This window comes from Onychostoma macrolepis, chromosome 02 (genome assembly GCF_012432095.1).
Source record: "Onychostoma macrolepis isolate SWU-2019 chromosome 02, ASM1243209v1, whole genome shotgun sequence".
Lineage (NCBI taxonomy): Eukaryota > Metazoa > Chordata > Actinopteri > Cypriniformes > Cyprinidae > Onychostoma > Onychostoma macrolepis.
Window position 1 is genome coordinate 2473188 of NC_081156.1, and position 27577 is coordinate 2500764.

General features: G+C 37.0%; 1 protein-coding gene across 1 annotated transcript in view; it reads left to right on the forward strand.

The window, feature by feature from the left end:
* Positions 1 to 27577, forward strand: part of mpp7b (MAGUK p55 scaffold protein 7b) — a 65624-nt gene that overhangs the window by 12952 nt on the left and 25095 nt on the right. The window contains exons 4-10 of the mRNA XM_058793765.1: positions 3103 to 3183; positions 6104 to 6244; positions 9142 to 9223; positions 11195 to 11280; positions 15793 to 15867; positions 15977 to 16173; positions 17429 to 17493. Coding sequence (XP_058649748.1) covers positions 3103 to 3183; positions 6104 to 6244; positions 9142 to 9223; positions 11195 to 11280; positions 15793 to 15867; positions 15977 to 16173; positions 17429 to 17493 — 727 coding nt within the window. The remainder of the gene's footprint in view (positions 1 to 3102; positions 3184 to 6103; positions 6245 to 9141; positions 9224 to 11194; positions 11281 to 15792; positions 15868 to 15976; positions 16174 to 17428; positions 17494 to 27577) is intronic.

The window sequence follows — 27577 nt, forward strand, 5'->3', positions numbered from 1 at the left end:
TATATTCCCGGAACAAGACTGACCATTGTCACTAGGGGTGGGAGGAAAAAAAATTGATTCACCTAACTATCGTGATTCTTTTAAAAACTATTTAAAAATCGATTGGTTTACCTCAGAATCGATTTTTATTTTATATTTCCTAAGAGGTGGTGGGGAGAAGTTAGCGCTTTTTAATTCCAACAGAATGCGAAATGTACAATTATTTATATCAGCTGCCAGTAACAACTGTAGTAGAATTAAATTTCCATCAACTAATCTGTTTGTCCAGCGAACATTTAGTGTAAGTTCATATCAACAGTTCAGATATTTTCGTGGCCACAGAAAATACTTTCCTAAGCATGAATGCATTAGAGCATGTAGTAAGGATCAAAATCGTAAAGGCACATTATCTATAAGCAGAATCAGAAACAAAAGTTTTGGGTAACACTTTATTTTGATGGTCCCTTTTGAACATTCTGTTGACACTAAGTAATGTTGCAACTACATGTCAACAAACTCTCATAAGAGTATTAGTTGACTGTCTGCTTCATATCTACCAACTCCTTATTGTGTTGGTCTCCCAACAGATATTCTACTGACTATAAGTAACTTTGCAAGAACGTGTCAACTTAATCTAACCCTAACCCTACCAGTCAACTAATACACTACTAACACTCTAATGGGAGTCAGTAGAAATGTAGGTGCAACATTACTTATAATCAATAGAATGTATTAAAGGGACCATCAAAATAAAGTGAAACCAAGTTTTGTTAACTAAACACTAACACCAACTAGTCTAACAAACATACATACACTCATGCGTACATACAAAAGGGGAGCTAAAGTGGATGAATGAAGCCAATAGAGAAACCAGAGAATGCAGTTATGGAAAGAGTCAGTTAACCACCTGAGTAAAACCATCAGCACCGTTTATAATCGGGTCTATAGCTTATACTAAACCTCTGTTTTGTTTAGTTAAATGTACAATACTTGCATTGCCTTTGTCGCTGACAAGTGTCCGGATGCAGTCTCGGATGAAAGTCTTGATGGTTTCAAGGTTTTGGACTCGTGATCACGTTCTTCCGGGTTGAAGAGTGATGAATTCAAAAGATGTCCTGACTCGATGGTGATTGGGAGTTTCTTCCCAGGTAGAAAGTAAAAAAGAGCTGAGAAAGAGATCTGCGGAGATCCAAGGATCTTTGGTTGAATGGAAAGTCAAGGAAAGTCTATATCTGATATAGAGGTCACACCTCTAGGGAGTCAAAGAGCCAATGGTGACTTTCACTTTTGGAGGGAAAGTTTACGACTCTTTGTCTCTGAACATGGTAATTTGCATATGTAATTTGCCCGGGGGTTAATGCAAAAACTACTAAAGATTTTTAGGTCACTAATATAGGTGTCAACCTGTAAAATTCACTCTAGATCAGATCATCCAAAGACGAACTGATAGAGACCAAACATGGCATAAGTGAGGTGATATTAACTAGTGATCTACCATAAGCATGCATAAAACAGTATACAACACAAAAGAACATATACAAGAACAGTAATAATATACACAATGACCTGAAGGATATGTGTGTTCATTCAAAGAAAGGTTTTTCTATTAATTAATTAGAGAAAAGTCAATTTTGTGGCATAATGTCTTTCCTAAGGTTCAAAGATGATGAGAGGGAGAACTCTCAACATGCCATTAGGTCGTAAAGTTTATCTGGTCTGGATGAGGTATTCTGGTTATTATGGTAACCGGGGGCCTGGAGTCATTCACAGACATACTGGCACCCAGTATGTATATTAGGTGAGGGGTCTGTGGTTATTTGTTAATCTAATGACTAATTGTTTTGTTAAATCTAATGAAAAATTGTGTTTCTGATTGGTCCAAATGCTACAGCCCCAATGTACAAAGCAAGGTTCATAATCATCACAAGGTTCCTAATTATTTAGAAAGTCACTGTTGGTGTAATGGTGTCCTAATATCCGGATTTGGTGCTCAAGAAGAAAAAAAATTTCTTATTATAAATAATATGTTATTATAATAGAGTTTTTGCTGCTTAATCACCCTCCCCTCCCCTCCCCATCCCCCTCCAAAAATGTGAAACAATATACCTTTCACAAGTTTTGGGTAAGAATCTATCTATTTATTTATTTATTTATTTGTTTGTTTGTTTGTTTGTTTGTTTGTTTGTTTATTTATAATAAATCAAAATTTACAGTAAATACTTTTAAGAAAACTGTTTAGTGCTAATGAATGTTTCTTGAATACCAAATGGAAATATTAGAAGGATTTCTGAAGGATCATGTGGCACTGAAGACTGATGTAATGAGATGACACAAGAATAAATGACATTTTAAAATATATTTAATTATAATTTTGGTAAGCAGTACTACTGACTAAAAAATTGTTAATTGGTGTTTTGCTTTTTGTGAAGTATTTTCATCACAAAAACAGTTGGATTACACTTCAACCTCTATCTTTCATCATTACAGTTATCTCCCTTCAACAGTATTCACATTTCTATTATAAAACTAAAATTTTTCCTCTTCCTTGCACACCTTGCAAAAACAATCAGCTCTGTCTTTATCAACTCAATTCTGCAGAGACTCTTAAAGGACTCTTAAGAGACTCTTGACTGTGCATGCTGTATTTCATTAAGGCAAAGCGTAGTTTTAAAGTGATATCACTTTCCATCTTCTCTAGGACTGAAAACGAGGAGGACATTTTGGAGCATTAAGCCGTTAAAAGCATTTTCCTTACGTCGCAGCTCAGTGTAAAATTTCAGTTTTGGGGATTTAATGAATGTTTAATGTCAGGTCCAGTGTCACTCAGAACCGCATTCAGTCAAGTTGGTTGTTGCTTGGCTGAACCACAACAGAAACAGCTATTTCTCCAGGGCTCCTGGTACTGTGGCTTTTTGACCTGCTATGCAAACATTCGCATAATATTGTCAAGTGGGTTGGGATAGATTGAACCAGACCCCTGAGCATTGCCAAAGCAAACTGGCACCAGATCAGTTCATGATACCTGGAGCATAAACTAAGCCAAATGGGCTGGTCAGAGACATTTGCCTGTTATACCATATCGACATTATTAAATGTTTAAATGCTTCTTATTTTTCATTCCAGTTGGCAGAAGAGCTGCACTGTGTTGTCGCCAGCCCAGAGACAACAGAGTTGTTATACCTGCTCTCTAAACCTCATGTACAGGTGAGAAGAGAATGTACATTTAGGTCAAGATTTGGTGATAATCACAAAAAAGGCATGACATAAAGGCTTGACTGAAAACAGAAGCAAATAAAAGAATCTCTGCTTTTATGATGGTCTGGTGTCAATAGACAAAGTACATAAATAGTATTTGGTGAAAATTTCATGATAGACACAATATATGGTTGATAAAATATGGAAAATATACATTACTCTTTGACTCCAATCATGAACTGGATATGAAAAGAAAAAATATCATCTTTAGGCCTGTAAAAATCCAGACCCACACATTAAGTTTATAGAGTTCAGGAGTTTCACTCATGAGGGCTTTGACAGCTTTATTTGTGATTGGTCTAATGATATTGCTTCTTGGATCGTTTGTTTGGCTCTCACTTTTTATAAAGCAACACTGGGTTGCCTCAGTAAGGTGATATTCAATGTGGAAAAATTCTTTATCAAGCCAAGTGTAAAGACCAGTCAGCAGTGTTGATTGTTGATTTACCTTTTGATTTGCTGAAAATATTTGTACTTTTTATTTAAATGCTACTGTTCAAAAGATTGTGGTCTGTAAAATTGATTAATGTTTTTGAAAGTCACTGATAAAGGCTGCACTTATTTTATAAGCCATTTTACATTTATTTTTCATTCAAAAAGATGCTTCACTTGTGGTGGGCCGTCAGGGCCAGCAAAGCCTTCTCTGCTGGCCTAAACACTATCAGAATCACTGATTTAGTTTTAATATATTTTTCCATGAATGTGTATTAAATTATTTCCAATAGTCTATTCTCTTTATTTCATATCTTTTCTCTCGGTTGCACTGCTTCCAGTAGTGTATATTTTCATTAGAGCTTTTATCCAATTATATTTCGGCAATCGGCCAGGATCATAGAAATCTGCCTAAGGCCTTCAGAATCAACAGTGCAGGCGTCTAGCTTAAAATCAATGGCAATGAAACCGTTGTTTTAACCAATCAAATTTCGAGCTGGCAGCACCAGGGCAATTTAGCAGGCTTATGATAACGTCAGCAATTTACCCGGCTTTTGATTGGATGGTCAGAGAGCTTACTAGTCAAAGCTTGCAAACAGCATCACTGTAAATCATTTTTGTTTTCACAGTATTGTTACTGTTTCTGGGGTTTCTTGCCGTATATGCTGTGTACAGTGCATTATTGTAGATTTTTAGTGCGTTCTTAAAAATATTCGCCTTCTGTAAATCTAAATACTGAAGTACTAAATGACCGTGAAAAACAACCACACACCTCCTCTGCAAAAGACTCCTGAAGATGAAAAAAAAAATGGTAGGTTAAATTTCATTTTTGACCTTTTTTTTAAAAAATCGCTTTATGCATTGTATTCTGATGTTATGTGCAAGATAAAAAGCCAGGTTTAAGTTTCCGTAAGAATATCTCAGTTTCCGCGTCGAGTTTTATTAACTGGTCTTTTCCTCCTGCCGCAGCGTCGCTGGCAGAGGCAGACCGGAGACTCGGTGTGAAGATGAGAGTCCTCGGGGTAGCCTATGTTAAAACACATGTATACACTTTTCTTCATCGTCTAGTATGAGTTATTTTAATGTTAATTGCTCACTTTCCCAGTAAAGTTGTGCTAACTAGTATTTACCTCGCGCAGCGCGCTAGCAGACCAGCGGGGAGACTCATGAAGGCGAAAAGCAAGAGTTCGTTAAAATGTTAGGTCAACTTTAAAACACATGTAATCACCTTATTTGCTTTATACCAATGTTATCTGTAAGGTATAAATACGCTTGAGTGAATAAATGTCTGTAAGAACATCGGGTGGACTATATTTGTGTCATTTTGTCAGGTTAATGCTTCAGCCAGAGATGATGTGCGTAGTGCAGGTGGGGACACTTGTTGAATTGTGTTAATTGGGTTTCTAGCTTTAGTTATAGCATTAATTATCGCTACATGAGATACCTGTTTGTGATGCAATGCCCTGTTATACAGCATTTCTGTGTCATATTTATGGTTTCTATAGCCATGGCGTGGCATGATGGTATTAAAGCCGCCTTTCCACTATCTCCGACGAACGACAATCGACAGACCAGAAGTCATTCATTTCCAATGGAGAGTAGTGCGGGACATACGTGGAGTTCCGATCATATGCGGAAGCGGAAATTTCGGATCCGATTTGAGCTGTGGATGCGTTAAAATATTTGAATCATTATTTACGTTGATTAGCCACATAAAACCTACTATGTTTTTATTTTGGGGGTAATTTGTTTTGTGACGATACATTCGTAGATTAATCCTATTCATTCAAATCATTAATTTTACCATGGTGAATATGCCTGAGGTTGCTGCGCGACCAGTTTGAAAGTTCTGCGCGACTACCACTGGGAGAAATGTGACAGTCGTGTGTTGTGGCTAGAAGGGATACAGCTCCCACCAGAAACAAACAATGAAATTAAATTTCTACCTATTAGATTGTGTTTTATTAAGGCCTGCACCTACCCCAAGCCTAAACCTACCCCTTACAAGAATGAAAAAATAGTAATTATTGTTGTACAGTGTGAAAAAAATTACGCGGTCGGGCGGTCGCTTATGGTCTAGCTGCAGAAGTTCAAATATTTGAACGCATCCGCAGCTCAAATCGGATCCGAAATTTCCACATACACATATGATTGAAACTCCACACAGCTCCCGCGCTACTCTCCATTGGAAATGAATGACTTCCGGTCTGTCACTTGTCGTTCGTCAGAGATGGTGGAAAGGCGGTTTGAGAGGTGGATTAATTCATGTAGGACGCCACTGAAGGCCTAGGTGTGAAATGCACGGCCCGCCACTCATATTCATTACACATATTATTGTTCAAAAAACAGTGTTTTGTAGCATTCCGTCACACATTATTCCTTACAAATGCGGCTAACTGAATTCCTAATTCCTCTATGTTTTCATTATCCTCTTTAGGCTCTTCTCTCAGTGCATGACATGGTGTCTCAGAAAGAGTTTGACCCTCAGTTGCCACCTCTGCCCCCAATGCCTGATTACATCGAGAAAGAGGAAGATTCAATCAAGATTGTTTGCTTGGTTAAAAACCAGGAACCACTGGTGGGTCCCTCTGAATAACATGAGTAAAAACATAGGAAAATAGTCCATGTTGGTTAAAACAGGTTTGCAGTAGGATCACAGCAGTTAAGTCATTATGGACTGTCATCATATCAATAATCCAGGAGAGAGATCTGCTTCATCTTTAAATGTAACGTGCATTGGTCTGCCTTACAACATCAAACTGTCAGATACATTTACAAACTCATTTCTGAAGACTATTGCTTGAAAAGATCATTCATAGATTAACTTTTTCCATAAATTAAACTGTGAGTTATACTTCATGTTTATATTAAGGTCAGGGTACTGAAATTGATTAGGAATCAATTGAAATCAACCAAATCAACTGAAACTGATTACTTCACTGAATTGTTTTTGATTATAATCAGCATAACACTAATAAGGCACGCATGTTTAGGGGTAAGATTTGGATTATAATACTAAAGAGTATCAAAGTGCAACCTGGATCAGTTTTGCCCTCAACTCTACCTCCAGAATCATATTTTCCATCTCTGAGCAAAACCATCTGCACTTACATTTGTGTTACTTAGATGGGATACTTTGAATACAAATAGGAAACGCTGTACAGCGCTCTGCAAATAAAATGCATGACTTCAGCTCGAACCCTCTCAAACAATGTCTATCTTTTTATTGTGGTTTATCCTTCTCGTTCTGACGCACAGTGTGGCTGTCTTCCCATTCATAATGCATAACTTGTAAAATGCAGAGTTTCCCTATTATGAGTCTTTTCGTCTATAACATCTGGTGAATGATACTGAGGAAGGCAGCCATTTGAATGAAGCTTTATGAATTCCAGAGAATGAATGGAAAGAGCATCATAATTTTTTGACATGAATGTGACGAAGAGTCATTCCATGCCATCCGCTCGCTAAACTAATTTTTTTTTTTCCATCTGTTGTCTGTCATGATTGTGATTGCAATGGAATACTCTATGATGAATCAGAGATGTAAGATGCAGTGTGTCACTAAATAAACTATACTGTTTTATTTTAGATTTATTGTAATTTTTTTAAAGTTAGCACATACAGTTGATTAAAAGTGAAAGTAAACAACATTTATATCGCCACAAAAAAAAGGAAATAATATATATTTTTTAAATCTATTGTAAATAAATGCTGTTCATGGTTTGCACAAAAATATTAAGCAGGACAACTTTTTTCAAAATAAATAATAAGAATTGATAAAGAAATATTTATCAATCAAAATCAGCATTTTTGAATAATATCTGGATCATGTGACACTAAAAACTGGAGTAACGGCTGCCAAAATATTAGCTTTGCATCACAGGAATGAATTATTTTTTAAAATATGGAAAGCTAGTGTGCCGCGGCACAGTGGTTGGGAAACACTAGTCTACATGACATCTGAAAACAGTGCTCCGCCATCAACACAGTAGAATGCTCTGATACTGTACAAACAAAAGTGCCTGCATTTCCTGTCATCAGGGTTGGTCTGTGCTTGAAGCTCCAGCAAAAATATTTGTGGTTTATAGGGACTTATGTAGTGGAAGTCAGACCTGGCAGATGGGGGTTACCTTACAAATGATGATCAGTGATGTTGCCATGGGGCTACATTAACCTTAAATCTGACAGTTCTCTTTTTGAGCAAGCTATTTTAAAGAGGCACAGACCAGAACGCATCTGTTTTTTCCCCCACACCATGAGTAGAGAGTTATAAACATTGGGCCATGTCTTTTCCAATTTCTATTTAAGAAGCATGAGAAGGAACTAAAAAGTTCTCCACAATATGAGGAGATCTTTTTGTAAGACAAAATATATAGGGGGCCTTAGACCAGCGATTAAGGACTACGGGCCATTTTGGCTTCTCCCATGGTTGAGGAACTATGCAGGGCCCCCTAACTCCTATATCAATGTCCCTTGTAGCATCATGTGCCTCATTGTCTGCTGCTGTACAGGCTTGTTAAAGCTTGGCCTCCTGAAACCAGTTATCTGAAAGGCCTTTTAAGGACTAGAATTTATTTTAGGACCTCTGAAAGTTGTTAATATGTTTTGGAGTGTTTAACCTAAACAGTTTTATTATAGCTGTGTGTAGCAGAGGCCAGCGGGTAAGTGCTGTGCAGGTAAAAGCTCACTCCCCGATCTCAAGTGGCGCTCTAGCGACTGACACTAGAGGCCGTGGCCTTTAGCTTCCTTGTTAGAGCGCCCGCCTCCCACACCAGAGACCGCAGTTCGTAACCAACTCGGAGCAGGGCGAGTAGGACCGCGACATGCGGTATTGTGGCCACGGTCAGTATACTGATTGTCTTGGGAGATGATGTGTATGAAATGAAAATTTTGGTACATGAATAAAACAGAAATGACTTTTCTATTCAAGTGATGTGAGATGGTGCTAATGGTTATGGAATTGTAGCAAAGCACAGACATATGTCTAATTCATCAAGGTCAAATGTGATGTGTTTAGATCCAATGAACCTGAAAGATTAATTTCATTGGCTGCTGAATTTTCCTTCACACACTAAAAGAAAACGGATCAGATGTTTGACATATAATGTCAACAATCTGTGTGATTTAAACAAAAGCTGAGCTTTCATGAATATGGTTTCCCTCATTAAGTTTGACTTTTTTGCCATGGTTTCAAGCAACATTTCATGCTCAGCTCTCACTGCATAACATGCTTAAGATTCCTATTGTGATATTCACACCTGTTTCGCCTTCTCTAAAGATATTTCTGTACCGATTTCTAGTTGGACTTAACCTGACACTCACATATTGATTTATAAGGCAAACTGGGAATGTGTGCTTGCAATTGGTCCCTCCAGATATATGAACTTGAGCTTTACAGTCAATTTGCTTTTTGGAACTTTAATATTCGAATTTCTGAACGATAGCAGAACCTCAGTAGACATTTCTATGTTCCAGGGAGCCACCATCAAGAAAGATGAGTCCACTGGAGCTATAGTTGTGGCTCGGGTCATGAGAGGAGGAGCTGCTGATCGAAGTGGTGAGAAGCATTTTAAATGTATTAATATTAAAATCTAATTAGAGCCGAAATCAGTATATAGACATCGGAGAACACTTAAAGTTGACACGAAATGGAAATTCACTATCTTATTGATCTTATTGTGAATGATTCAGCCATACATATGTTTCATTTTTACTCATAGCTCATAATTTTTAATCAAAATGTCATAATTGTCATGACTTTCCAGTCATTTAGTCCACTTAGCTTACATTCAGATCTGCCGCCATCTGATATTTTTTTCCATTTTTGTTGGACGTAAGTTACCTCACAATATGAAATAAAATATCTGTCGCTACTCAAAAGTCTTGCTTTAAATATGCATGGCACAGTGCTATATGCTTATAGTTCCTGGTTAAGCTCTTGGTTAAATTCACTCCATAATGTTTAAAGTGCCCCTGTTATGGGTAATGAAAGGTTCAGTTTTGGTTGACATGCAATGCAAGGTCAAAAAACACTTTCATTGTCTTATAATATGCATTTACTTTTACCTTATTTGCTCAACGGCTCCCAAACGATTGATTTTTCCAAACTCCTCCTTTGCGTGATGCTAATCTGAGGTGATTGGTCCGATTGGTCTAATTTTCATTCCATCTTGCCTGTAATGCCTGATAAAGCAGCGTTTGTGAGAGCAGTGTTGCTTTGTATACAGTGTTACTGGGGAAACCGCTATTTTTACAGCTCCAAAAGCGCATCTAGTGGCAAAGAATGAATTTGCATTTTCATTCAGACAAACGCGAAAAAAACAACAAGTGGGCGGGCAATATGCTAATGTTTCGTGTTGACTTCAACATGAAACAGTTTGGGATTCGTTTTAAAAACTACTTGTTTCAATGATTCAGAGTCGACTCTTTCTTTTGAGAGACAATGGGCCTCATTTACGAAACGAAGTCGTACGAAGCGCACAGTCGTTTCAACGCAAAACGTGGAATTTATCAGTATGGAAGTGAGCGGTGGCTACGTTCAAATCTCAGTCTGGTCTCAGCTCGTGTACGCAAGTTTTTTTTAGCCTGAACTTGCACGCAGCATATACATATCGTGGAGAATTGTAGAATGACACCATTTTGTTAATTTAGGTTATTTTCCTGACCAACAATGATGATACAGTCATCATTGACCAGTAAGATTAGAATGTCTTGTTTTTTGTTTTATTCAGGGCTTTAGCTTTATATGCGGGAATAGCAGTGTAAACCACAGACCATGAGGATTCACACATCGTCGCATCACGCACCTGCAATGCTTCTGTGAAAGGAGAAAAACAGAAATTAAGTCTATAAAAGGAATAAAATAAATAGGACTACACGAAATATATAATAGAGTATATGCCTAATTTAATTAACATAAACAAAAGGGAAAAAACTGCAACAAATGTTACAAATGTGGCAAAAATGGAAACATTTGGAATCTTGTGGAATGAGACAGGCTCATGAACCCAATGCCGTTTCAGTTTTGCTTGTATGCTGTGTAATGAATGCCACTATAGCCTATTTTATGTTTTATTTTATAGTTTAATATATAATTTTATAACTACTTACTTTTCATTCTTGTTCTGTTCTAAATACCGTTAAATTTAAAATATTTGTAATAGAGTGAGGGGAACTAAATAGGATATAATATTTACTAGTATTTTAAAATGATAAAATATAATATAATAATATAATAAACTTACATAAATTAATGTAGCCTAATTGTTTGCAATTACAAGGTTAACAGGTGTTTTTGGAGTAAGTTTCTACGTTAGTAAGCTCGTTTGGGCCATAGATTGATAAATGAGGCCAAATAACTTTATACACGGTGCACTTTCAGATTTAAAACTTTGCAGGATGTTTTCATTCACTTAGAGCTGTGTTACATTGCATGAAAGGTAATTTTCAAAAATCCATAATAGGGACACTTTAACATAATTGGTTCTGCAAAAACTTTCTTCTCATTCGTTCATTGGTTATACCACAGGTCTAATTCATGAAGGGGACAAGCTCAAGGAAGTCAATGGTGTTCCAATGGAGAACAAGAACCCAGAGGAGATCATTCCCATACTAGTATGCATTGCAGATTACCAGCATGTGTTGCATTTTGCATTGGGGGTGGTGGGGGGGGTTTGGGGGCTCGAGACCCTTCCCTTTTTCAAAATTATTCACAAGTGCCCCTCTCGGAGATATAGCAATGAATGCATTTTAATTCTAATTAACATGACAATTTGTACAAAACAGTAACTAATTGCTCAAAAGTCTGAAAATGTTTATTTTTACATATCTGTCAATCTGAGGCGTAGCTATGGGTTGCGTGTGTTTTGTTCGACTGAGGCCCTGTCTCAAATGACACCCTAAACCCTCGCGGTCTTCCTCTGAGTCCGCACTTTTGTGACGTAATGCTGCTTTGACTGTCTGGTAGAAGTCTGCTGCGGAGCTCGCCCCAGTGTGGGCTTGGCAGAAGTGCGTATCGAGGGCGCATAGCAGCTGCAAAGGGGGGCGCTCGCGAGCATCCTTTTTGAGCACTAAAATGACGAATGGGACACCCTACCCTACGCTATTGTGGACTTAACAGACACGAGCACGCAGCGGCCATTGTAAGTCCGCAAGACCAAAAGTGCACGTGAAGCGTTCCATTTGGGACAGGGCCTGACTGATATTCCACAGTCTGTTCGGAAACCGAGGCTCTCGAGCCATATATGGTTCTTTCAGTGATTGCCTATGGGTCGACGGAAGGAAAAAATAAACCAAACACTATTTTAAACATTTTTCATCAATAATCAAAGCTAGTGTTTCGATTTAATAAAAAATCCATATATTATATATATTAGAATATTACATAATTCATCAATGCCCATTAGTCATGTAGCTATAATACACCAACCAATCATGATCTGGCACAACATTTAACATTTAACTTTAAATTTTGTCTATTTATACTTGTACAGTACAAAAATTCGGAAAATTACTATTTTAAATGTTTTTGAAAGAAGTCTCGTATACTCATCAAGCCTGGATTTAGCCTATTTGATCAAAAATACAGAAAAAAAAACAATAATATTGTGAAATATTATTACAATTTACTTTCAAATATATTTCTGTGACGCAATACTGATTTTTCATCAGCCATTACTCCAGTCTTCAGTGTCATAAATCATTCTAATATGCTGACTCAATGTTAGAAACAGTGCTTAATGTTTATTTTATAACCTGTGACACTTTTCAGGATTTTTGATGTTTAAAAATAAAAATACAAATATTTCATAACAATATAAGTCTTTACTATCACTTTTGATCTATTTAACACATCCTTACTGAATATTACAGTTTTGTTTTTGTCTCTGTATTTTCGATCAAATAAATGCAGGCTTGATGAGCATAAGAAATTTCTTTCAAAAACATTAAAAATAGTAATGGGTCCAAACTTTTGACCGGTACTGTATGTACATATTCATCAAACTTTATCTAAGGTAATCTCTTTTTTGTTTGATGAAGATGTTATTACCTTACTGTAATCTAATTACTTTTCCTGGTAAGGCAGTAAAGTAATGAGTTACATTTTAAATTCATGTAATTTGATTAGTTACTTATGTCAATAAAATTACGTTACTTACGTACTTCAGTCAATATGAAATTAATGAAATAACTATGAGTTTCTCTTAGTGTATTTTTTAGGTTTGATAACTTGAAAAGTAAAGTAAACTTGAAAGTAACTTGAAAGTAAAGTAATTAGTAATCTGATTACTTTTTAAATGCAGTAATCAGTAACGTAATCAAATTACAATTTTAAAGAAGTAATTATTAATTTGTAGTGGATTACTTTTTTAGTAACTTACCCAACATTGATTATTTTGCTGTTTTATTTAATTTAATCACAGCTCCAGAATACCATTTCAGTAAGTGCTTTTATAATTTTTTTTCCTAGCATGGGCAGGATTTCCCCCTCCCATTTAATCAACATTGACTACAGATATGATCATATTATTAATATCAATAATATTATATTTTAATATTATATTATAATATATTAATAGTATTGCATTGTTACCCTAAATATGACATATACACAAATCAAGTGGAACAGAAAGACACCATCGCTAAGCAGAAAAAAAAGTTATTTAGTTGAAACTGAAATTGTAAATGTTATGTTAGAGCAGTAATCCTAATCATCAACCGAATTTAGAAGATACACCTGAGATCCTTTATTTGAACAAATTAAAAATAAAAATAAAAAAATGTTCTAGCTTTGAATTTGCCTTGAATTAGAGGTGTCGCGATATACCGGTTTTGAGATAACCATGATATTCAAAGCAACAACATTTATAGATATCGTGTTAATTTAGTGTGTGACGATATTCCGGTATTGGCGATAACCGCAATATTTAAAATGAACAGGACTCTTATGATAACACCACATGTAAATACTCCAGCGCCAGTGCCTGGTTGACCTCCAGGTGGCAGTATTGCCTAACCCTGACACCTGTCAAACAAGAAGAAGATGCAGCGCACGCAGCTACTCCGAGGAAAGCCATGTTCAGTTATACAGAGTAAATTGTGATTATTTTATTAGTCATAATTCGGACGGGATTAGTTTTACATGGAGAGGTGGGGTAAAGTAATTTTTACCAGAGTTTCTCAGTGATTTTAGTCCCGTCCGAATGTCAATCAAATACTAATCCCATGCGAATAGACCAGCTGTAAATATTCCGCAATTCATTAGTTAACATTAGTTAATTACATTAGTTAACATGAAAAAAAGAATGAACTAGTCAGCTCCCAGCGCGTTGTCATTTATTGTTCACGCGAATTCAAAGCGTCGCGTCTGGGCGTGTCAACGGCGCTCGCACTCTTTTAAACTGGAAATAAAGCGGTCAATGATCTTTCCAAAAAATTACGCTGACCGAAGTTTATATTTAAAATATATTGCAAGATAGATGACAACAACTCACACACCTGCATTAGGAGCTACTTCTTTGAGTGCCTATTTAGCCTTTTGCATAGTTAGCAGCACCTGAAAAATGTGCTCATTACGCAAACATTCAGAAGGCGGTACCCGCTTTGAAACTCCAACATTAATTGGTTTAATTGCAGATGAGTGACAATTCAACTGTATCCAGTGAACAATGAGACTAGTATTTCTGCCGGTCTTGACTGGTGGACTGGCGTATAGGGGATGTTACGGTTGCCCCTCCTCAAAGCCCGAGGCCCTAGGCAATCGCCTGCTCTGCCTATAGCTAGCGCCAGCCCTGCATTTTCTAAATCAAATTACATCGCTGGGAGAATGTATGCTAAATGACTACAAAAGCACTGCACAAAACCATGCAGCGCAAAAAGTCGCAATAATGGTAATAAGTAGGCTATTCAATTCACTTAGAATATTTATGTATGATATACACTGTTTACTATTTGATGAAATTATCATAGTTATTTAAGCCCAAGTGCCACCTACAGGCCTATTCTGTGAAGTGTAGGCTGGGGAAATGGTGACATGAAAGGACTTTATTATATTACCATTTTTGATAATTATGCAGCAATATGAAAGTGTCATGTGCTCATCAAGCCTGCATTTATTTGATCAAAAATACAGAAAAAAACTGTAGCCTAATATTGTGAAATATTATTACAATATGTTTTTCTATTTTAATATACATTTATACTATTTTAATAAAATATCATTTATTTCTGTGATTCAAAACTGAATTTTCAGCATCATCAGAACATCAGAATGATCTTTATTGCCAGGTATGTTTACACATACGAGGATAATTCTAATATGCTAATTTATTATCAATGTTGAAAACAGTTGTACTGCTTTTTTCTTCTTTTTTTTCATTGGAAACTGATACTTTTTTGGGGTTCAATGACCCCCCAAAAAAAAAGAACAGCATTTATTCAAAATAGAGATGTTTTCTAACAATATCAATCTTTACTATCACTGTTTCTATCAATGTATCAATACTGAATAAAAAATAAAAAAATAAATAAAGTACTGAACTCAAGCTTTTGAACGGTAGTGTATATTGTTACAAAAGTTATGTTTTAAATAAATGCTGTTCTTATTTAACGTTTTATTCATCAAAGAATCCTGAAAAACAGTATAACAGGTTTTCAACATTGCTAATAAATCAGCATTGCATAAAATTAAGTAAGTAAAGTAAATTAATAAAGTATATTAAAATTTTGATCAAATAAATGCAGGCTTGATTATAAGTGACTTCTTGCAAAAATATAAAATAGTAATGTATCCAATCTTTTGACCTATAATTTTTATAACTTTCTTACATTTGAGCCCCCTGCCCCTGAGGAACTCTCTGCACGTCCCTGTAGCTTAACCAGCAAACCTCTCTTGGTTAACATGACTATGTTGTCTACACCAGAAACCAGCAACATCCAAAATAGAAACTGATGTTAGTCTACACTGTGTGTGTAAATGTTTTTTAAGAATTTGGTATGTTTGTGCATTTGTTGCTGAGGGTTTTCTGGAGGATAAAAAATCTGCATGCTGTCTTTATTCATAAGTGTTATTGAATCTGAATGTTGTAAGCTTGTTTTGGGCCTGTATGTTATTATCGCATCCTCCAGGCCAAGTCAGAAGGAGCAGTGACCTTCAGAGTCATCCCAGGCACCAAAGAAGAGCCAGAAACCATAGATAACAAGGTCTCATTATTAAAATAAAGTGTGCAGAGCTGTTTTCTTAATTGATTTACACTCCAGATAATTAAAACCAAACTTGGTGACATCAAAATATATTTGTGGATTTTTGCAGATCTTTGTAAGGGCACTTTTTGACTATAATCCCCAAGCAGATCCTGCTATTCCATGCAAAGATGCCGGGTTGAAATTCTGGAAAGGAGATGTGTTACAGATTGTAAGCCAAGAAGATGACACCTGGTGGCAGGCCAGACGGCACGGTGACGCCAACCACAGGGCTGGACTGATTCCCTCAAGACAGCTTCAGGAAAGGTAAGAAAGAAGAAAAAAGTCTCACTCCAAGTCTAGACTGAGAAACTAAATGCCTCTGTTGTCAGAGTCATACACAGACTTTGTCAGTCAGACTCAGATCCTGTCATCATATTCCCAATGTTGAATTAGACACCGTCTAGGGCAACACAATCTGACACTCCCTTAGTCAAACTTTCACTCATAAAAAGAAAAACAATCAGTGTCATCAAAATTGGTCTTTTGTCTGGATAGTTGGTGCCTATAAATGACACCAAGTGATAAGAATATATCAGCCTGCATAGTTTTTTTTTGAGTTAATGACATGAAAGTGACATTATTGAAAGATTTACAAAATAACTAGATGTAGTCTCAACATAAGATGACATGTTCACCACAGTCCGTTCACTGACCGTCTGAGGCCAGTTCCCACAAACTGTTAAGTTTGTTCTTAAACTGGCATGCTGGCTTTATGAAACTTTCGGGAATACGTTTTTTTTTTTGTTTTGTTTTTTTCCCCAGATAGAACAGTCTAGTAGTCGATCAAACAAGTACATCTGAGGGTGAGATATGTAGAATGTAGAATATGTATTGTTTGTGAATTGGTCTTTTTATTACTTATTATAGGCTTATAGAAGATAACAGATTCTATTTACATTATATGCTATTGTTTTGTGATATAACATGCACTACTGTTAAAAAGTTTGGAGTCAGTAAGATTTTTCTTGTTACATTTTTATCAAGCAAGGGGGCATTAAATTGAGCAGAAGTGTCAGAAGTGTAAAGACGTTGTTACATTGTTACAAAAAATAAATGAAATTGAATTTTCTATTCATTAAAGAATGATGAAAAATATCTCAGTTTCCACAAATGTTAGGCAGCATAACTGGTTATAACTTGAGTACCAATTTAGCAAATAAGAATGATTTCTGAAGGATTATATGACACTGAAGACTATAAGTAATGGCTGCGGAAAATTCAGTTTTGCCATCGCACAAATAAATCACATTTTAAAATATATTCAATATATTGCACTATTATGGTTATTACTGCAATTACAATTCTTACTGATGATGCCAAACTTTTGAACTATAGTGAATTTCAGCCAAAATAGGCTTCAGTGTCAACCAGACCTACTAATGTTTTGTCAAATGTTTTGACTATGAGAGACTAAACCTCTTTTGACTTTGAAGAGACAGCTTTACAATATTTATGAGGAATTTCCCTGAGCTAACTGAGATGTTAATATTTTCAGCATGGTTCCTATGTTTCCCTACAGGAGAGTGACTTTACAAAGACCTGCAGTTCTGTTCCACCCACTGAGAGAGTCGATGATATTCGGTGGTAAGCTCAGAAATCCAAGCATTATTGAAACAACATGCAAATAAGAATAATATATTCACTCTCTCTGGCCCTGTCCCAAATGGCACACTTGATGTGCACTAGCAAACCTGTGATTGCTGCTATGCATACATACCTGAGCCCAACATGGCAGTAGGGTGTCCCTTTTGTCATTTTAGCTGCTTTGGATGCATGCAGCCCTCGCTGTGCACTTTTTCCGAGCCTTATGTCTTACTCAGATATCTCACTCAAAGGAAGACTGCAAGAGTTTAGGCCATCATTTGGGACAGAGTCTGTCTCATATGAAAACTGGAAGTCCAATTAATTTTTATTAGTTCATTTAAATGAGTCAGTTTAAAAAAAAAAAAAAAAAAAAAGATCTCTGCACCAACATCTACACTGCATTTAACATACCAAATAGTATATATGCTATATGAAGGCATAAAACAAAACAACTAGCCTATAAGACATCAAATTAACAGAACACTTTTCAGGGTAATTTTAAACAAATACAGATAAGCATGTGTTGTAAATTTAGAAATATATAAACAAAGAATATACTCAGCTGTGTCAAAGAGTGATGTGGAAGTGATTGTGGAAATGGAGTGATGTCATGCTTAACATCACTACAAAAACTGTTAGTGATAGTCAGAGATGAGAGTGTGTCTAAGGGTGCCAGGCATCTTCCTGGAGCTGCTCTCTGGAGACGTGAGCCGAATAAATGACCTGATAAAGTCTGAGGAAGTGCTGTAAATCACAGTGGCTCTGCCGGACATATTAAAAAATGTTTTACTACGTGTGAACACATTCATACTAAGCCATTGGAAAGGTTGCAGTCGCACTTTTCAGAACAGTCATTTTTGCTAAAGACTTCAGCATAGACTAAGCAAAGACAGCAATGTGTGACCTCAGGATGAAAGCAGTCCTCCAGAAACATATTAAAAAACAACTGTAAAATTAATTACCACAGAAATGCAAATGTGTTCTTTCTGTTTTATTGTAATATTACATTGAATATTATTTTACAATAATGTTCAATAAAGTTAATTTAATAAAGTGATTAAAGTTATTTTAAAGACGATTCTTTGTTGGAAAAAAACATCATCTGATAGTTGCCTTTGTCCTAAGTTTTATTTTGCTGCAGTATAAATTGTCGAGGGAATTAAATTGGGGAAGGAGAAGCCAATAGATGGATCTGGAATAGTTTGATCTCGTCTTGAAAAGCCATTGTAGGTCTGTTCAAAGCAACAGCTTTCCCTATAAAACCTCCATCTGTGGGTTGGATGCGAGGAGAGTGACAGCTGCTCTGCGACTCCGAGTACTCACACGGCGATGATCGACGAGGTCACTTTACGGCCTCCCCTATAGCACACTCAAACACAGAGCTTGGGTTGAAGCTGAAGGTTACCAAAATGCCACATGTTAAACTCAAGACGGCACCAGCATTTTTACTGGCTCTGTAAAAGCCTGAAACACATCATTGCCCAATGAACCGCAGGTGAGGACATGGTTAGGACAAGTTGAGCTTGGTCACAGAAAATTGCAATTACTATTCCAAAAATTCACCCTGGCCACAGCATGATGGACAATTGGACTGAACGTCCATGTCTTGCCCCTTGGCTGCCATTGCATTGTGGCTTCTAAAGACAAGACCACACACATGTTGTAAGCTTTGGATTTGCATTACTCGCCTCGTCTCGTTTGAGGAGTAAACGCATGTTTGATCTCTTCCAAAATTATTACATTTTCCTTTAATTTCTAGATGTACGGTAGGCTAAAAAAAAAAAAAAAACCTTGTCATCTCAATGTTTACATCCTAAAGCCACCAAATGAAAGATTAGAGATGAGCAAAGGTTTATCTATTCTAAAAAGTGAATCCTAAAGCAAAGGGCAGGTTTATCTAAAATAGAATCATCAGTCAAACAGTCCCTTGCCCCTGCTCCTGAAAGTTGCATCTAGTCAGCCAATCAGCTTAGAGCTTGCCAGATAGAGAACTTACTCTCAGGTCCTGTGAGTATTATGCATAAGCGGTCAGTGAACTAACTGTGAGGGTGCAGTCTAACTCTGTGATGGTCCAAATTTAGGCAGTAAAAGGACATCACATGTTCACTGATTATACAGTAAGATTGATTGATGAAGTGCTAGGCCTTTTGCTGCATCTAAATGCAGCTTCTTTCTTTAACAGATAGCAATGATGCCTGTGTAACCTCTGAATGAGAATGTAGTTCCTGAGCAGGGGCGTAGTTTGGGGGTAAACTAAAAAGAACGATGAAAAGAGGAGAAAACATAATCTTGCACCAGCACTAACATAGCCTAATATTAAAATATGTTTAAACTACTCATGACCACCTTTAATATAATTGATCACGTTTTACTGTAGATTTATTTATTGTGGTAAATTTAGTCTAACTTGTAGAATTTACAATAGATAATCTGTTAAGGGAATAGATTTTTTCCTAAAGATTTATATTACAACTGTGGCATGTTGCTATTGTTTCTAAAGGCTGTTGTTTCTCATAACAAATGCAATATAGATTAATAAAAAAGTCATTATTGGCCCAGTAATGATTAATAGGCTAGCCTTATTATAACAAATGCTATAATAACTATGGTACTTTTTCATAAGAGCAAGTACAAGTCAGAATCGAGAGCCAATGGGTTCTAATGATGAGTGATGGAAAAACCTGGCCTTCAGATATTCCAATGATGGCATAGATTAAATCATTAAGAGCCTGATGAACTGTTAAGGAATAAACAATATCAATAAGAAAATGTTAAGTTAGATTGACTTCCCATGGCGTGTTGAATTAGAACATTCTGTCAAACTATAGCCTAAGTGTCTAAATAATATAAAATACATTATATATCCTATGTAAACAAGTAATTGTTAACTAGCCTATAACTTTATTGCAGTTACGCAATCAACCAACTTTGCATGTGTGGTGGATAGCACAAAAGACCATTTTACAAAAATAAACATTTAAGCAAACAGACAAATTTCACTTACTTCAAAGCCCCCATGTTCAAACCAAAACTATGCCCTTGTTCCTGAGTATTAGAAACCTCTACAAAATGTCAGAATGTTTTTTTTAAATTATTATTATTGTTGTTGTTGTGAGTGCAACGTCTGATCTCTCTCTCTCTCTCTCTCTTTCTCTCTCTCTTACCCTTTCATTCGCACTGAAAAGACAACATGAAAGGTAATTTTTCATCCTTTTCAGCATGGTCACATAACAGTAACCCAGCTCTAATTTGCCAGTATTTTTGTCTTTGTTTACATCAAGTGTAAAAAAACAAAAAAACAGTAACATTGCAAATTACCCCTTTCTTTCACCACTTCTTGATTAAGGGTTGCCCAGACTCCATCTCACATTTATCATTATTTGATTAGAGTGCACTTTTTTCTATTTTCTCTCTAACCTGCTTTCACTCAATAACCAGAGGATGTGGACTATGGAGCAATAAGTGGCATACATATAGGTGAGGATTTATTTGTCTGAATTTTATTTGTAACCCCCTAGCCTGGTATTTATACTTTAAACACTGTAAGCACATAGCCATTGAGTCTTAAAGTTCCAAACACACACACACACACACACACATTACTTGTCTCACTCACTTGTGGTCCACTGCAATACAAGTAATTCCCAGAAAAAAAAAACATAAAATGTTTATACGGAATCAAAATTGTTTTAAAAAAATAATCTGTATATAAAGATGCATAAATACAAATATGCATTTCTGTTTGACCCCACCACTAACTCAAATGCAACCAGTTGCACTCCTTTTAAACAGTATATCCTCCTGAGACCCAGCTATGGAGTTTTTTGCCTCTGTAGTGGACATTCTATTTTCATGAATTTCTCTGAGACCACACATGTCACAGTTGTAAGTCTGGATGTCCTGTACAGAGCACATTCAGGGCTTTATAGAGATACTAAATGTTTGGTAGTTTCACCATGACCACACCCTCTCCTAGGTCTTTAAAGATAGCTAAATTTCATTTAGTGAAAATCCTTATGGAAATATGATTATATTTTGTAATTGTCATTTAAATCATGAAACATCTCATGAAAATGTTATGGGTTTTCAAATTCAAATATGATTTCCTGTTATTAAACAGGACATAATTTCATTCATGTCCACTGTAGAGGACACCAGGACTGCATGTTTATTATGCATTTTGGGAGACATAACAATTGAATAGGAAAATTAATTATTTATAAATTGTCTTATGAAATATTAGATATTATTGTGAAAATCTGGCCATTTATTACTCCCATTATGGCAATTCTATTTTCAACATGCTGTCCCAACAGCAACACATTAATATGCAAATTGGATACAGTGTATAGATACACTGTGTTTAATGGAAAAACCAGTTTATGGAAATTTTTACACACATATTGCTTATGTATATTTTACATATGTGTATATTTTATATATGTGTGTATATTTTACACACATACTGCTATATTTTATAACATAGTTGAGAATCATCCTTAAACAAAGTTTAGTATAAAAAAATCCTGAAACCTAAAAATTGATTGGTGTTTTTATTTTTAAATCCCATTGTTTTTGCCTTTTTTATGTCTATTCATGACATTTTATTTTTAGAAATACTGAGTCCTAGTGTCCTCATAATATAGAATAAAATATGAATAGAAGTAGAATTTTTAAAAAATGTTATTTTTCAATTTTTATCTTATGGTCTAAACAATGTAATGACATGAAAAAATACTGGGGGTTCAGGAGGATATGTAACTTGGTCTGTTAGCCACAGTGCTGATGAATGAGACCGTTGTTAAAGATGTCCATCTCATCCTGTTTCGTTTGTACTTTTGCATTATGTTCCCACACCATTATGAGGATGATGTTTATTCAAGGTGAGGATCATTAGTTTTAGATTTAGTCTGATCTGGTTTGAGCATTCATGCTAATGGGAGAGGCTTTGATGGCTACAGACTGGGTGCTTTGTGCTGGTCCATTAGTGATAAAGGCCACCTGAGAGCTAAACATGCACTGCGCTCATTTAGCAGCTTGGCTACCGGATGAGTCTAGCAGAGACGCGCCTCATTTTCAGCTCTTTGGCAACCTTGACCCCACTTCAAAAGCCAGCATGTCCACAGCTAATCTCAAGGACACACAATGGCCAAACTAGCATCAGGGCTCCTGCGGTCCCTCAAGAAAACATGCTTAAGACATTACAATAGGACCAAGCCATACTGGGCTTATTTTGCCAGCTCCAAAATTTCAGATTTATCACAGCAGCAGCGCAGCAAGTATGTGATGGAAAATTGGATGCCTTTGCCACAGATGGAGAGCTCTGGTAGCACTGGATGCTTTTTGAGCAATTGTCAACATTCTTCTATAAATCTATTCTGCAAAGCCCTTGCTAAAATTTAGAGGTGCTGTTCAGAGTAACCACGTGGAGATACAAGGCCCAGGGTATTGTGGGATATGAAAAGGGTCATGAGGGAGAGGTGTAGTGGGATATTAAACTGGGGAAACCTGGAAAAGGTATCAGCAAATCCCAATAAGATCCAGACATGGAAAAACAGAGACACATTAAAAACAGGCTCTATTTACAAACCAGATTATTTAATCAGTATGCAGTCCCACATGCTACAAAGAGCCAATAGTTAATGTATGCTTGAAACTCCAGAAAGCTTGCTTACTTCTCCAGATCTTTTGAATGTTTTCGGTGTCAGGTAGCCGCAGCTCATGTGCATTAGCAGACTTCGGTAATATGGCAACCGAAAGTCTTCGTCAAACAGATAATGGTTTTAGCATGCAGTCTGGTGTAACCAACTGCATATGATAGGGTACAACGGGGCTAAAGGCCCACCTTAAGAAAAAAATGTGCTATTCACCGCACCTAAAATGTATAATTGCAGAAAAAAAATAAATACGTTGTATTGAACATTAATGGAGCAACAGATTTTGTGTGAAAATAAATCATTCAAGTTTTAGATAGATAGATAGATAGATAGATAAACAAAAACAATTTTGTTTAAAAACCTTATAAATGTATGAGGTGGCAAGGGGGGGGCGTTTTACCCCACACACGGGGTAAAAGGCACACGGAATTGATACAAATACTTCAGCTAAAATAATGTTTTTTAAAATAATGTCTAAGTTAATACTTGTTCAAAACAATCACTTTAGCAAACGTTGTACTATTTTCTGCTTATTTTGAAAAATAAAACAATTAATTTTTGTTCAATAAATATACTGTCATTAAAATGTTAATATAAAAAATATATTTTAAAATACAGAAACAAAATCATTTTAATAAATAAAGATTCTGAAAGTATTGAAGGAGATCCATTAATTGAAAATATATCTACAGTAACAACAAATGATATTTTATTATATGATATGATTAATATGATTAATAATAAAAATGTTTTTAAATATGATAGTTTCATTCTAAACATTATGTCTAATATGGACACCCAACATAATATATGATATTTACAGTCTGAATCCAACCATGTCATGTCAACAAATGGAAAAGTCAGCCATCTATTAATTATCATGTTAATTACTGTGCGCCTTTAGCCCCAACAGCAGAGGCGCTTTTTACCCCAAATGCTATACTTTTACATATTCTTTCGTTATTTAAAAACTGTTGCTTTAATTATCTTAAACAAAACTGAAAATCATAAAGAAGATATTTGTCTCAAAATATATGCATTAATTTTAGCGATTCTCATTTGCTACTTAAATCTACAACATTTTAAAAAACATAAAATATTAGATCAAGTAAGCACAGAATCAACTTTGCGCTGCTGCATGCGATCGCGTCAAAGATCAGACAAATCTGCACGTGCATCTTGAAAAGGGAATGTTTTGGAAAGTGCTAAGCCATGTTTTTGTGCCATCTGGTGGTTTAGATGAAAATAATATCAAAGGCGCCTTTTACAATGGGGCGCCTTTAGCCCTGTTGTACCCTATATGTCATACATTTTATGTACCATTTGTGGCAGATAATGTGGACTGTGCACTTGATGAGGTTTCTGAAGAGGCATAACAAAGCGCTCCCTGTCATATTAGCGGATTGTCTGTCAAGATTCCACTGCATTGGGATATATGGTGTCTGTGTTGGCTCAGTGCTCGCACGTTAAATAGCTACCGATGATTTAATGGCTCATAGGGTGGCTTCATGCATCGCTCCAGGAACGTGAGGGCAGCAGTCTGGGGGTATAGAGGGTATCCAGTATGTTTTGGAGTACCTCTCACTCTTTCTAAAAGGGATAGTGCACCCAAAAATGTCTCTTCTGTATTGTGATGCACATCTGAGTGTAACAGATTATAAAAAAGAAAAAGAAAAATGAAGGGCAGGGATTTGTAGCGAGTTTGCAGTCAATTATGGAAGGGCAGGGTTTAAGCAGGCTAAATGATTAGAGAAGTCCAGCATAAGTCGACAGATAGAATCTGTCATTTTATTTGAAAATCAAGTTATGTCATTTCAAAGCAAAACAAAAATTATAGGAAAGAAAGAAAGAAATATGAATGAATATTTTACAAGATGAGTGATCAATATATTTGTCCAGTTTAAGGAGACATTTTAAATGTATACAGTACATCTGCTAAAAATGTAATTTTGTCAGCTTTTAAGCTTAGGTATTCAAATGCAACAGGCCCCTAATATGATGATTCCTTTGCAATAGAGTCACTACCTAAAATATAAATGCATCTATATGTTGTCATGTACAAAGACTCATTTGTACTGCCAAAAAAAAAAAGAAAAAAAAGTTTTTATGGTTGTATCTTCCAGAATTTAAATCATGATTTTTTTTTAATATCTATATTATCTTATGCTACAAAGCAACTCATGTAATGCAATTAACTGGTCAGGTAAATAACAGGTACATTATTTATATAGCCGGATGGAGAATCTTTTGTTTACAAAACTCTCCACAAAGAGCAGTTTTCTCTGTCTCTGAGTCCCAGGAGGGCATGGAGAGTCGCGGACGGACCAACACTCATCCTCCTCTCTCGCCAGTAGGCAGCAGCGGGCTGTTCGAGAGCGTCATCAAAGGCCCTACTCACGCACCCTCTGCCAAACCATGGAACCAGGTAAGCATTGCACTGCAGACTCAGACCCTCTTCAGTCTGCCCACGGGCCGAGTCCCTGCATTCCACGTCGCTGCCCCACCACGGGTACGTCGGTGGTCCCGCTGGTCCCGCTTCAACGGATTCTGGGTGCCTGGTAGTGCTACCCAGCCCATCTCGCTGGCTCCTGTGGACCATCTGACTCGGCTATGCGATTCACTTCACCCGGCGTCCTCCCGAGTTCAGGGGCATCCACCTCACATCAGTGAAGGCAGCTGATGCTCGTCTTGTGTGGGGAGATCGCAGTCCTACTGGCGAAGGACGTGATCGAGCCGGTCCCTCCAGTCAATATGAAGACAGGGTTTTACAGCCCCTTACTTCATTGTGCCCAAAAAAGGTGGTGGGTCACGACCAATCTTGATCTGTGTGTCTTGAACCTGTCACAAGCTACCGTTCAAGATGCTCATGCAGTAGCACATCTTTGGGTGCATCCGTCCCCGAGATTGGTTTGCAGCGATCGACCTGAAGGATGCATACTTTCATGTTTCGATCCTTCTGCACCACAGGCCATTTCCTGCGGTTCACATTCGAAGGACGACCATATCAGTACAAGGTGCTTTGGGCTGTCCCTGTCACCTCGTGTCTTCACGAAAGTTGCGGAGGCGGCCCTTGTTCCCCTGAGAGAATTCGCATTCTCAACTACCTCAACGACTGGCTCATACTAGCTCAGTCTCAGGATCAGTTGTGCGAACACAGGGACTTGGTGCTCTCGCACCTCAGCCAGTTGGGCCTTTGGGTCAATTGGGAAAAGAGCAAACTCTCCCCGATGCAGAGGATCTCTTTTCTCAGTATGGTGTTGAACAAGTCGGTTGAACAGACAGCACGCCTCACACAGGCCTCAGTCGGTATTGAACTGCTTGAATATGTTCAAGAGTAGGACGGCGGTCCCACTGAAACTGTCTAGTGGGTAGTGCCATATCAACAGTAACTGGTCTTCTTGTGGTAAGCCCAGGCCTACGCCAAAAAGAAAGGGCGCAGGAGATTTCCACAGGACACTGGAAGGGGCAGTATCCGTGGCACTTTGGTAGGGATCCCAATTCGTTGGTCACCGACGTGATTCGTAGTGACCGACTGAAAGGGAATGTCTCGGTTACGTATGTAACCCTCGTTCCCTGAAGGAGGGAATGGAGACATCATGTCACGTCGCCACGGCTTCTGTACCACCGCTGAGTGGCCGGGTTACTGGCTCGGCTCTTCAGCGAAAAGCTGAATATGCGCTGCACCTGCTGCCTACTTATACTCATGCTGTGATCAGCGGCAGCTGGATGCAATCATCGCATGCCAATGTGCATTGGCTCGTTTAGGTACACTCGAAGTGGATTGGTCTCTCTGAGTGAGATCCCAATTCGTCGTTCACCAACGTGACGTCTCTGTCCCCTCCTTCAGGGAACAAGGGTTACATACGTAACCAAGACGTTCTTTCATGAAACTAGATGGCACAGGCTGATGGGTCTTAACGTAACTGATGCCATTCACAGCGTTAAACGACTTGGTACAAGCTGATTCACAAGCTGGTTCATGTTGCATACGCTGCCAATGCACTTGCTGCTTTACATTTAAATGGCTGGTTATCATCCACTTAAGCATTTGTTCCTCTGAAAAACCTCCATCTTCCTCAGCTCCACCTGTATAGATCTGCTACGGGTTATTTTATATGCTATTTGTGAAGCAGCATGTCTTAAATACAGCACTGTATCACCGTATGCATTGGCATCTATCTATCTATCTATCTATATATCTATCTATCTATCTATATCTATATCTATCTACATGACTTCAAAGCTAATACACATGGACTAAAAGGCCCAAAACATTTTGATTTGATGATGCGCTTAACTATCTGAGCTGATTTTATTAGTGTTGATTTGACTAAATGGGTATCTTGTTTTTTATACGGTTTTTATTTTTTTTAATTTTTTGGCTGAGATCCATTGCTCCCTGTCTACAGTGATCTTCCATGTTACAG